Source organism: Mesitornis unicolor, unplaced genomic scaffold (genome assembly GCF_000695765.1).
Source record: "Mesitornis unicolor isolate BGI_N332 unplaced genomic scaffold, ASM69576v1 scaffold47278, whole genome shotgun sequence".
NCBI lineage: Eukaryota > Metazoa > Chordata > Aves > Mesitornithiformes > Mesitornithidae > Mesitornis > Mesitornis unicolor.
Genome location: NW_010203409.1, coordinates 4654 through 16843, shown reverse-complemented (window position 1 = coordinate 16843; position 12190 = coordinate 4654). Strand labels below are relative to the sequence as shown.

Genomic DNA, 12190 nt, shown 5'->3' with positions numbered 1-12190 from the left:
CAGCAGGAGATAGGAAGCCAAATGAAGTGATTTAGTGTCACAGAGCGAGTGCTTATCATCTTAGAAAGGCAAGCTAAACAACCACAGCAAACTTGGGTGCTGCTGCTGCCTTTCTAACATTTATCGTGTGTGTATACTTGAAGTATCCAGTGCTCTTCAGGACGTGGACTTCTCAAGCAGAGCTTTTTGGATAGGTCTGCAGTCCTCGTTTGTCTGCAGCGAGGTCATAAACCGCTTTTTCTTAAAATGGGGAGGCCCTGGAGAGTGCCTCCTTGGGATGGTTTCCATAAAGTATATGGTTTACTTGTGGAAAACATAATACAGGGTGTACTGTACCAGTGCTGTACTGTCTGTTGACAAGTTCTGTCTTCAGGAGACTTCATTTAAAGAATAAAAGACACATATTAATGTCGAGTTCCTCCCAGTGCTGGGTTTGAAAGTTGTATAAAAGAAACAGAACGATGGATTAGAAAACTGTGGCTTTCTTCAGGGAAGTAGAGATTAAGGCTTTCCTGACATTGGGCAGGTGGGGTTGGGGACTTGTTCATAGAACAGAATTAGCGTTGAAAGATCTTTGCAGATGTTTCAGTGAGGTCTGTATGTATATTAAAACCCCAAAACCTCAGGTTTGGTTTTTCTCCTGTGAACATCAGGAAGTTGCTCTTTATCTTTTGTTTAAACCTTCTATTAGGGAAGATTTCTAGTGAATAACAGTCCTTTTTTCTCTCTTTTCTTAATTTTTTTTGTACAGGGGGCCCAGAAGTGGCAGCATCTCTCATCTTAGGGACATTTTTCATTAGTTTATTCCTGATTCTGTCTGTTGCTTCTTTCTTCTACCTCAAACGTGCCAATAAACTCCCTAATGTTTTCTACAGAAGAAACAAAGGTAAAACACCTCTAAATGACTATTTTAAACTATTTAATCTCTTAAGTCTTGGCCTTTGCTCAGTTCTTAATTTAAACCCTTTTACATTTCTTCACGTCAGTGTTCTAACTTAACGTAGCAACTGCTACCTCTTTGGATCATCCAAAGCAATGCAAATCAATGAAGAATTTTCTCCTGCTCTGTGTTTGTAGCACCATGTTTTTCTGGCAGTGCAGAGGATGTCCGTTCTCTGTCTATCAGTGTGCTGAGGTGCTCGTTATACAGCATCGCTCACTAACCCAGCTGCTGGTTTTTGGAGCTTTCAAGGATTTGCCAGAGTGCAACACTTGATGTTAGTTGTCACTGCATATTAGATAGCAGGTTTAAAGAAGGAAAAGAAGGAAAAAGGCAGCAGCCAGTGCTTTTTGCACGTTTTTATGGGACTTAATAATATTGGTTTATTTCAGTACACAAAACTTGAAAGAATTTGAGGTTCCTCATTATTGCACTACTCATTCAACTGTGTTTGCCCTCTGAATGCAGGATTTACTGGGGCTTGGAAGAGCTATCTGCCTGATAAGGTGTTTTTTTATTAAAGCAGACACACCTTAACTTTTCCTTTTATAATGAAATTTCTTTCTGCCGTTCCTGTGACTGAGAAACGAAGCCCTGTAACTAAAATGCAGTGATCTGACTTCATGGTTTCAGAAGAGCTAAGGAAAGAACACCTGGGGTGTGCTTAGCCATAGGGCACCAAGACTTTATGTAGGCCTCTTTCAGGTGCTTCAGTTTCTGTGAAGCTGTTCTATGTGTCCACGTTTTACTGGTCTTTAATTTCTAGGAAGTGATGAGTAAAATATGTGGAAGGTGGTATTTCCATTTTGCCCAGTGCTTTGCATGAAACTGGGGCCGATCTGTGACTCTCACACAGTCAATTTGAATGATTCCCATGACAACCTCACAGCATTTGCTGTGTTAGAGCTCCTTCTGTTGAAAGCGAGCTGTTTACTGCTCAGGTCTGCTAAACAAACCGACCTCCTGTTATTTTCATTCACGCCTTACAGGTCCAAGCTCAAGCTAGGCTGTCACATTAGAAATAAGCTTAGAAAGAGAAAAAGAAGGGGGTGGGTGGAGCAATACAATACCAACGTTTGGCTAAATGTTGTATCTCGTCATAGTAACTTCATGGGATGTCACATGTATCATTTCATGTACAACAGTAGCTGCCTAGGGTCTAAATAGATCAGTGCCACAGGAACTGCAAGTATCCTAATCACAACTGCCATGTTGAAGCTTCTGTGTTGCTTTTGCATTTATCTTCAAGTAAATTTAGTTAGTACAAGATTCTCCTTGAGTTTTTAAGTGGGTCAAGAGCTGCTCTGTGACATTTCTAAGCTGGCAGGACACCAGGCCTCTGTTGAGGCTGGTGTGACACATTTTGTACTGAGAGTTCCAGCAGGCTAAAGCACTGGTGTCCTCCTTTGAAGGAGAAGCATTAGAAACACTTCCCTGGCTTATTACCACGTCAGCTTTCATTCTGTCTGGATGATGATTATCATGTGGCCAGCGAAGGCAGCAACTTCTTGTCTAAAAGGGTTGCATCTTTCACTGCTCAATTGTTTTCTATTTGCACCGCCTGTTTCTGGTCGTTGGCTCAGAGTGTCATTTTCTCCTGCTCAAACCTCTTCATATTAAAGAGGTAGTGCTGTGGCTACCTCCTTTGAAAGCAAAATAAGTAATTCTTGGAGACCTCTGCAACCCCTTTTCTCTAATCTCGAAAAGAGTCCTACAGACAATGTGTTCTGTTAACGGGGTTTCTGAACGTTCTGGTCTGTTTTGGTAGTCTTTGTGACAAAACTGTTTTAACAATAGAACTGTTCATGTATTTTTAGAAAACTAGCATTTCCAGCCTGCTAGATTAATGATGGTTAGTATCTCTCTTTCTCTCTCTTTTAGCATCTGTTCTCCAGCCTAGTGAAACAGTAAGTAAACCCTGTCCTTCCGATAGGAACAAGCAAGCATAAAACAGCAAGTAAACAACAACTGAGTTTTAACAGTTCATCAGGGAGCTGCTCAATCTGATGTGAGAGGCTGAAATAAAAATAAAATATGTTTTGGGGTTCTTTGTCCAAACTGGAAGAAAAAATTAAAAAAAAGGTGAACTATAAATACTGACCATATGGATTCTGTTGAGTTACTTGCTCCAACAAAGATGATGTAGACAGTAAATATGACTGGAATCCTAAAATGTTCCTGTATTGTTTCATGAAAGACTGTGAAGACAAAAGGTGCTGTGTTTGACGCGGTCATTTTTCTGTTATGCAGGCATCCATGATACCTCCCCCAGCTTCTTCAGGTGAGGATCTGCTCTTTGGGCTGTGCTGTTACCAATATTTTACCTGTTGGCTTCCCTTTTATGCATCTCTTTATTGAAAAGCAGGCAAACTGTCTCAAAGTGGATGTGCAAGAGCACCCAGCGAGTCAAAATAATTACCTGCAAAGCCTGGTTTAGAACTGGGGGATCTGTGGAGGGGACAGAAATCCAATGAAGTCTGTCTGGTAGACCTTTTTGATAGGATTTATTGCTTTAATTAATGTAGGCGTACAGTATTGATGGAGTACTTGATGCTAAAATAGATCTTTGACAGCTCCTAAAATAGATCTTCGACTTCTCCTTCCGTCCTAATAGATAAAGAGTCGATGCAATATTTTGTCATAAGCTCTCAAAAATAAATTATTCAGCCCGGGACCTATTTTCAGGGTTGGAATCTTCTTGACAATGCCAAGTTGGCTCATTTTCAGCCTTGCTGATTTGAAGCTTATCACCTTTTTGAAACAAATAACAGACTGTACAGAAGTGCGTGGTGTGTGTGGTGTCGGTAGGTTGGCCTTTTTTTGGCAAGATGGGTTTTTTATTACATGTAAAACTCAGGGAGGCATTAATTTCTTGGGGAAGGTTTCACCTAACCAGCTTGTCTCAGTTTTCCTCCCCATTTTTTTCATCATTTCAATCTATAAATACTACTGAGAAGTTCATACTCTGATCTCATCTGTTGTTTTAGACCACATCTTTAACTTTTAAACATTTTTTAGATGTTTAGACCCAGTCTGGGTCTAGCTTTTAAACTGCCAGCTAGTGCTGTTTGGGAAAAGTTAGTTTGCTTACTTTAATTTAGACACCTATTTAAAAAGAAAGTACAGTTGCGGAGGCTTTTGTTAGGACTGAAAATGAAAAGCTACTCTGTGTTGGAGGTTTTTTGTGTGTTTCGTTTGGTTTTTAAGGTCCAGAATGACTTTGGTCACTCGGGAATTGCTGGATGGCATGCGGTGTACTGAATTAATGAGAAAAGCATGCATATGCAGCAGGTGCTAATGATGTTTCTGTGCCCACCGTTGCAGTTCGGAAGCCACGATATGTCAGACGGGAACGGTCACTGGTGACGTCTGCATCTGCTGCTATGATCTCTTCTTCCGAAACCAGGGTCAGCAACGTTTAGCCTTCGTTCTTGACTGAGGACTTTGTAAGTGTACGCAGTGTTGAAGAAACCTTTTCTGAATCCACTGAAGTGCCAGGAAAACATTGCAAGCAGCTCACCTAAATGGAAGCCAAATTACCGTGTCAAAGGGTTTGTGCCAAACGTTAACAGAAAAATGGACTCGTGTAAAGATGCTGATGGCAGGCTACATCCAGTTCGGTGATCTTAAAATGCACTATTGCAGCTCTGGGGTTTTATTTGTCTCCTACGGACGCTGTGTTTAAAATCCTTAAAGAATCTGCCTTTCTTTGGTACACTTTCAGTTTGGGCAAGTTGTTCTTCCTGTGGTGTGATGTGTCCTGTGTCCCCAGAGCTGAATGTCTCAGTGCTGCAGGCCAACGCAAAATACTGGGATTACTCAAGGATGTGGGCTTGCTTGAAGGACCCACTTGTAGATGCTAACACTAAGTGCCACTGCTTTAATTTGTAGGACACTATAACAATACTTAACATGCAGTTTTGAAGCAAAAAATGATGCCTCCCGGAGCATCCTCTTCAGCCTATGACATAACTGACCCTGGGTTTTAACTGTGAAAATAGCCCCACTATCCAGATCCTGTTGTTCTTGGTGCTTTTGAAGGCTCTGGTCAGTATGGGTCCAGTTTGGTGGGAAGCTTTTCCAGTAGCTTTAGCTCAGTCCTTGGACAAACAGCTGTTTGCTATGGCTTTGTAACCGATAGGCTGCTATGTCTGTCCTGCAAAGACTCTCTCCACTGGCTTCCTTCCCTTAACACAGGACTGGAAGGGAAACCAATGCTCCTGCAGGGTAGCAGTGCATCCCTGGGACGTGGCAGTGAGCACTGAGATGAACCGGAGAGGTGAGGTGAATTTCTGCCAATGCAATAAGGGGTTTCCTTGGTCAAGCTCTTTGTTAACGTGCCTGACATCTGCAGGCCAGCACCTTATGACAGAGCTCAGCAAGTATTTCCTTGCTGAAAGTGCCAGCCCCACTCTCAGATGCTCGCTCTTGCCCGTCTTGTGCCAGCTGTGCGGTGTAGTTTTCACTTGATCAGGAAATGAAAGCTGCTGTAAAATAATGTATTTGGCTAAGTTATCCTTCACTGTGTTTTCTTCCTGGCACGGTTGACTCTGTTGCCATGTGAACATCAGCAAAATGGGCACAGTGGCATGGGCATACGAGTGGGTGACTGGGAAACGAGTGGAAAAACCTGAGGTTGCTAAATTGGTTGAGGCGTCGCTGTCACCGTATGTGAAATGATAACTATGTGACTTGTGCATTCCCACCTACCTGTGTTGCTGTTGCCTGTTTTGGTTTCGCTGGCGCTCCATTATGGGTCTGCGCTCCTAAAATAAATCACTTGGAAGCTCTTCACCAGCATCCACTGGCAGGAGCATAAACTGGAACAGTCAGTTCTCTTTTTCAGGAAAATGTGAACATAACTGTCTTGAGCTGACGTGACACCCATATGGAGAGCCCAAACCTTCTGATCCAGGTTCTCTTTTCTCTCTGGTTAAAAGCTTATTCTTTAAAAAGATGAGAACCGGGATGGAGGAGATACATTTCTCTTATTGAATAGAGCTGGTTTTGTGGAAGTTTCAGTGCGGCCGTATTTATTCTCCTCTTACAAGGTAATGAGATTTCTTGTAGCATCCAAACAAGCGAGGGCACAGGTTGAGGATAAAGAACAAACCATGAAGAGGCCTCTGTGCTGGAAGGAAAAAAAGGCCTGAATTGCTGTATGGAGAAACTTAAGATTGTCTTTCTATCCCAATGATAAATCAATTTTTAGTTCTACTGGACAAAACAAAAGTCAGCAGGCAATGCCATTTTGAGACCCTTCAGCTTTCGGTATGAAATGTGCTCTCCAGTTCGTATGCTCCAGGTTCAGGAGGTGCCAGTTTCGTTTCTGTCATTTGGATGTCTCTTTATCTTTGTGCTGCTGCGGTTTTCCCCAGGTAGAAATCATAGCTGCAGGTCACAGGTTTTTTTTCCTGAACTTAGTTGCTGAATATTTTCCTAACCCCTAAGGAAAAGGAGTAACTATGCAAATAACACCAAGAAACTGCACCTTTGAAAGCAGGGAGTTTCTGCTCGTGAACCCGTCAAAGGTGGCGCGTTCTTGTATTGCTCTGTTGCCGATGAATTCTTTCTGCACATAAATTATTGAAGGGACTTTCATGTCCCTGCACTGTCTGAACCCTATCTTATCCTCAAGTGCATATTGTAACTGGGTTTAATGTCAAGCATCTAATGCTCTAACTTCCGCAGTCAAGTTTTTCTCAACGATAACATCTCTCTTCCCCCGTCCAAACAGAAATTTTTACCATTTCTTTATGTTTCAGGCACTGTCCAGTTTTCGTTATCGCTGTCTGACACAGTGGACTCCTGGTCTAAACAGTTTGCACTGTCAAATTAAATAGATCATGTGGTGTCTTGGTTTCCGTCTCCCTCCAAAATAATACTACACACGTATCTATATTTTGAAAAATTGGCTTTAGTGGATCCTGATATTTAATGTATTTGCATATTTTTAAATTGTGCCAAAATAAACATATTTGAGCTCTTTGGTTTTTTTTTTTAATGGCTGTGGAGGTCATTGGTGTGTGTCCTTTCCAAGCACAGAATGGAGTAACATTAACACCCAAAATACTTATTGTTTCAGCTTATGCGGCGTGTTACCTCCACCAGACCTAGAGTTTGAAGAATGAAGTGTGGTGATTGATCCTGCCCTGTTCTGCAGTGGGAAAGCCAGGCTCTTCTGCCACAGGCTGGATCTTCACACCTTAGAACCGTAACTCACAGAATCCCAGACCGTTAGGGATTGGAAGGGACCTCCAAAGCTCATCCAGTCCAATCCCCCTGCCGGAGCAGGAACACCCAGATGAGGTTACACAGGAAGGCGTCCAGGCGGGTTTTGAATGTCTGCAGAGAGGGAGACTCCACAACCTCTCTGGGCAGCCTGGGCCAGGGCTCTGGCACCCTCACTGAGAAGAAGTTTCTTCTCCAATTGAAGTGGAACCTCCTGTGTTCCAGTTTGTGCCCATTACCTCTTGTCCTATCATTGTTTGTCACCGAGAAGAGCCTGGCTCCATCCTCGTGACACTCACCCTTTAAATATTGATAACCATGAATGAGGTCTCCCCTCAGTCTCCTCTTCGGCAAACTAAAGAGCCCCAGCTCCCTCAGCCGCTCCTCAGAAGGGAGATGCTCCACTCCCTCCATCATCTTTGTAGCCCTGCGCTGGACTCTCTCCAGCAGTTCCTGTCCTTCTTGAACTGAGGGGCCCAGAACTGGACGCAATATTCCAGATGCGGTCTCACCAGGGCAGAGCAGAGGGGGAGGAGAACCTCTCTGCCCTACAACCACCCCCCTCCTGATACACCCCAGGATGGCGTTGGCCTTCTTGGCCACAGGGGCACAGTGCTGGCTCATGGTCATCCTGCTGGCCACCAGGACCCCCAGGTCCCTTTCCCCTACGCTGCTCTCTAATAGGTCTAATAATAACTGTATGGCAAAAGCCTCCCGTAACAACCGTACCTGTAACTCTTTGGTGGCGAATGTAGCTTTAGTAAGTGATGGGCTTTTTACATTAGTTTGTGTTTACTTAAATCTCATTCAAAGAAGATAGCAGGAGTGGCAAGGAAGCTCTAAAACAGGGGGCTACGAAACTGTGCCAAATGTACCAGATAATCAGGATAATTTCGTACTGTTGAATGTTATAGTCTTGGGTTTGGGCTTTTTGGATATGTTCCCCCATCTGATCTCAGATTAATTTCAAAAAGAGTGGTGTTTTTCTCCTTTCTCTTACCTCCCTATGAGTTTAGTACTCTTGTCGGTCATCTTTCTTACAAAGGTATCCTGTGTTCTTAACTCCAGTTGCCAAAACAGTCCGTGATAGAGCAGAGCCAAAGGAAATGGGGATGCTGAGCCATATCGTCTGAAACACCGGTAGTTAAATCCAGCAATTAATTCAATTCCCTCACAAAACTACCTGAAGGAGCCTGGTGTACGAGAAAGATGCTGCTTTCAGTGAGGTGTGCTGACGAGGAAGGATGAGCCAAGTGCTTTAATGCCTGCTGTGCAGGCACTGTGGAAAGTCTAATAAGGTTTGTTGTCAAAGCCAAGGTGACAGTGGCACACACCAAGAGAAATCGCCCTGGAAAATTATCCCACTGGGAGAGGAAGACTTAAAAGTGGATTTGTCAGTTAAATGGACTCTGACCACCATGCACACCCAGGTATAACAGCCTTTGGGAAGAGGAAGTACTCGGTGTCCTTGCCGTTAGTCCCCTGACTGAGTTCGGTCGGGGAAATTGGCAGCAAGCGAGCTGGGGAGAGCCGTAAATAGATGTACAGCAACAGGGAACAATTTGAGACTGCGTTTTGCACACCTGAGAGGAGATGTCTCCCTTATCCGTGTGACACCAGCTGAAGATGAGCGCATCGTAGATGGAAGGCTGTGCCAATCATTCCTGAAAACTGTACGACGAAAACCTTGCGGTTACAGGCCCTCCAGAAGGCGGGTGTCATGTGCGTGAAGAATGAAACAGCAAAGATATCTCATACAGGCACTCCAAAGTATTTTGCTCTATGAAACTGCACAAAGTTTGCCGGATTAAGTGATAAAGCTTTGTGCAAACATAATGAACCGGGTTCAATGTACCTTCCCCACGGCATTCATCAACGGCGTGCTGAAGTCGTCCCTTGTGTATCTTTCTCTGCAGTTGCTTATTTTCCCTCTCCTCTGTCTTCTACCTCCATCAAAAGCTTCTTGGGAGCCCTGCTTGGAAATCCAGCTGGGATTACAGGCGCAAAAGTCAACGGGAAAGCTGAAGGCGCTCTCATCTCCTCGAGATCTGCAGATAACTGGGTGGAGAGGTTCAGCCGCCTGTGACTGCTCAGAAATGCTGTCTGTGAGCTTGGCAGGAAAGCGTGGCTGTGCTGCGCCCACAGTGCTGCGACAGTAACTTTGGCTGAGAAAACAAACAGAAGTTGTACGCGCTCGCGCTCTGAATTCGGTTGCTTGTCATTTTAAGCTTCTTGAAGGAAGGCGCTTAAGATGCACTCAGTAGCTGAAGTGTGCCTGCGTTGCTCCCGACGCCGTGAGGTCTGTTGAAACGTCTACAGGCTGCTTTGCATGTTTGTCATTTATTTTTAATGCTCCCCGGTGAGAGGGGGGAAAAAAAAAAAGGGAGCGATAAGAGTGTGTTAGCATTTTAATAGCCTTGACATATTTTTATTGCTAACTGATTGGAAGCAGCAGCATTCAGATAATTGCACTTCCTGTTTCAGAGCCTGCTGATTTATGTCCCTTAGTAAAGTGTTAAAATTAGAGTTCCACTAAGATATGATGCAGCCCTGAGGTATTTGCTGCGAACGATTAGGTCCTTACCATTGAAGTTGCTGTATTCTGTAACAGGACCCATATAAAAAAGGGGTTAGGGTTTTGACATGTCGTACTGACTTTGTAACGAGTGTTGTTTATAACTAAGTCATCTGTCCTGTTGCAATTTTGCATCCATCACGTTGTAATGTTCTCCTCTCCCGGTCCCCACAGGATCGCAGTCGTTCAGCGCGGAACACTCAAGCTTCCTAAAATGCTTGTGCCGTTCCCCACCGCTGCAGCACAACCCAGCAGCTCCTCTAAGGACTTAGGAAGAGTTCCTTGACTTACAGAATGAAAACTGAACCTTTCGATGGGGGTAAGGAAAAGGGAGACCTGCAAGAGTTCATTTTAAACATACATATACGTACACACACACACATATTCACACATAAACAAAATGAAGCAAGTTTTAAATGCTGCTCAAACTACTTTTGGCAGGGCTTGAAACAGCTACAGGAATGTTTTTAGCAGTAATTGTGCTGGAGATAATGATGTAGGAATAAGTTAACTATGGGGATATGCAGCTTGTTTGCGTGCAGCTTTAGAAAATAATGAACTGCCAGTTTACAACGCATGGAGAGAACGAGCTGTAGGTAGCAAGGTTCGGGACCTTACTTGACTGAGGGCGCTTGCAATTAGCGATGTTACAGTGAGGGAATAACGCTTTTCATCAGCATCTGCTGCCAATTCACATCAAGCCCCAGATCATTACTGACTGCAGGTTTCTGCAGTGAAACGAGTTTGGCAATCCACTTCCTATGATCATGTCCCAGGCCTCCAGAGCTGGGACATCTGGAAATTCGGTTGATATTGGCGCTGCCCTCCCAGCACACACAGAATCACACAGAATCGCTCGGTTGGAAAAGCCCTCTGAGATCATCACGTCCAACCTCTCTTGTCCACCCCGTAAACCATATCCCTAAGTACCTCATCTACCCGCTCCTTAAACACATCCAGGGATGGTGACTCCACCACCTCCCTGGGCAGCCTGTTCCAGCTTCTGACGACCCTCTCAGTAAAGAACTTCCTCCTTATCTCTAACCTGAACCTCCCTTGGCACAGCTTGGTGCCGTTTCCCCTTGTTCTATCCCCCATCACCTGGGAGAAGAGACCAGCACCCACCTCTCCACAACCTCCCTTGAGGCAGTTGTAGGTGGTGATGAGGTCTCCCCTCAGCCTTCTCTTCTCCAGGCTAAACAAGCCCAGTTCCCTCAGCCGCTCCTCATCAGGCTTGTAAGCAGAATCGCATCAGTCAAGAACAAGGATGGGATTTGCTTTCCCCATCACCACGACCTCTTTGTGTGAAAACTAAGCACGTATCTTAGCTGGCAAAAAAAAAACCAAACAGACAGACAAATTGTAGAAAAGACAATATGCAGTCAAATTTCAGTGGTGTTGGCTGGACCACGACCTTTAAGATTAAAAGCAAACCCCCAATCAGTCTTGGCAGTGCAGAAATTACGGATGAGGCAGAAGATTCTGCAGGTCTTGAGACCCCTATCACCGCAGAATTATTCTTAGCACGACCTTATCTGATAAGGGCACGTTTACACAGCCGGGTGCAAACAGGCCTGCAGTGGCTTTGCTGCTGCCCCGGTTCCGAGTTAGCAGCATTTGAACAAATTCTCCTCTCAAAAAACCCCTGCGGCCTCGATAGCGTGGAAGCTACGTGTGCACAGGCCTCGTATGCTTTGCATACCTCTGAAATTAAACCACTGGGAGCTTTCTCCGCTCGGTAGAAGTCAAAAAGGCAGTGGGTATGATTAGTTTAATGTGCTTTGAATCCAAGCAGCTGAGGAAATCGTGCTCTACAGCACCGCACTCACTGCGCCTTCAGCGTCCACGCTGACGTAGCTTTCTCAGGCGCTTGTGCGACAAAATAGAGGCAAGCAGGTAACAGCTCTCAGTCATGGAACGGTTGATGCAAATCGTGATCGTAAATTCCTATTTGTGTGCCATCAACTGGGTGAAGTGAAACGTATCTTCATCTTCATCTCTTCATTGCGGGTCGAACCTGCAATTGCGGCGGTCAAACAGCCGACAAAACGCAAAGAGCAGCAGTGAAGGTTAAGTGTTACTTGAACTGGATGCTCGTCTGATGAGGGTTGATGGTCTGTATCTTAACTAGAGCCAGTTAAAGCAGGGGAGGATGAGATTTTACTGAGTTACATTTCTGTTGCTGGAGCACTAAAGACAATTATCTGGGTGGAATATGGTGTCGCACAATGCAATTTAGTATGAAATTAAACCCTTGCATCTTGACTTTGATCATGCCCTTATTTTTCGGTATGGTTTGTGTTCCTTAAGCCCAGTGGCTGGTGTCTGCAGAAGCACATCTTCCCAAACTGCAGGACAACCCCTCCTAACCCAGTGCTGCTGCTGTGGGGCCGCAGCTGTGATCCCAGCTGGGCTTTTTAGGGGCTTTCAGTGGGGCAGGTCCC

General features: G+C 44.6%; 1 protein-coding gene across 1 annotated transcript in view; it reads left to right on the top strand.

Moving 5' to 3' along the window:
• Positions 1-4865, top strand: part of LOC104545528 (chromosome unknown open reading frame, human C1orf159) — a 10120-nt gene extending 5255 nt beyond the window's left edge. The window contains exons 6-9 of the mRNA XM_010190692.1: positions 752-886; positions 2822-2847; positions 3191-3221; positions 4265-4865. Coding sequence (XP_010188994.1) covers positions 752-886; positions 2822-2847; positions 3191-3221; positions 4265-4362 — 290 coding nt within the window. The 3' untranslated portion in view covers positions 4363-4865. The remainder of the gene's footprint in view (positions 1-751; positions 887-2821; positions 2848-3190; positions 3222-4264) is intronic.
• Positions 4866-12190: the final 7325 nt, after the last annotated feature.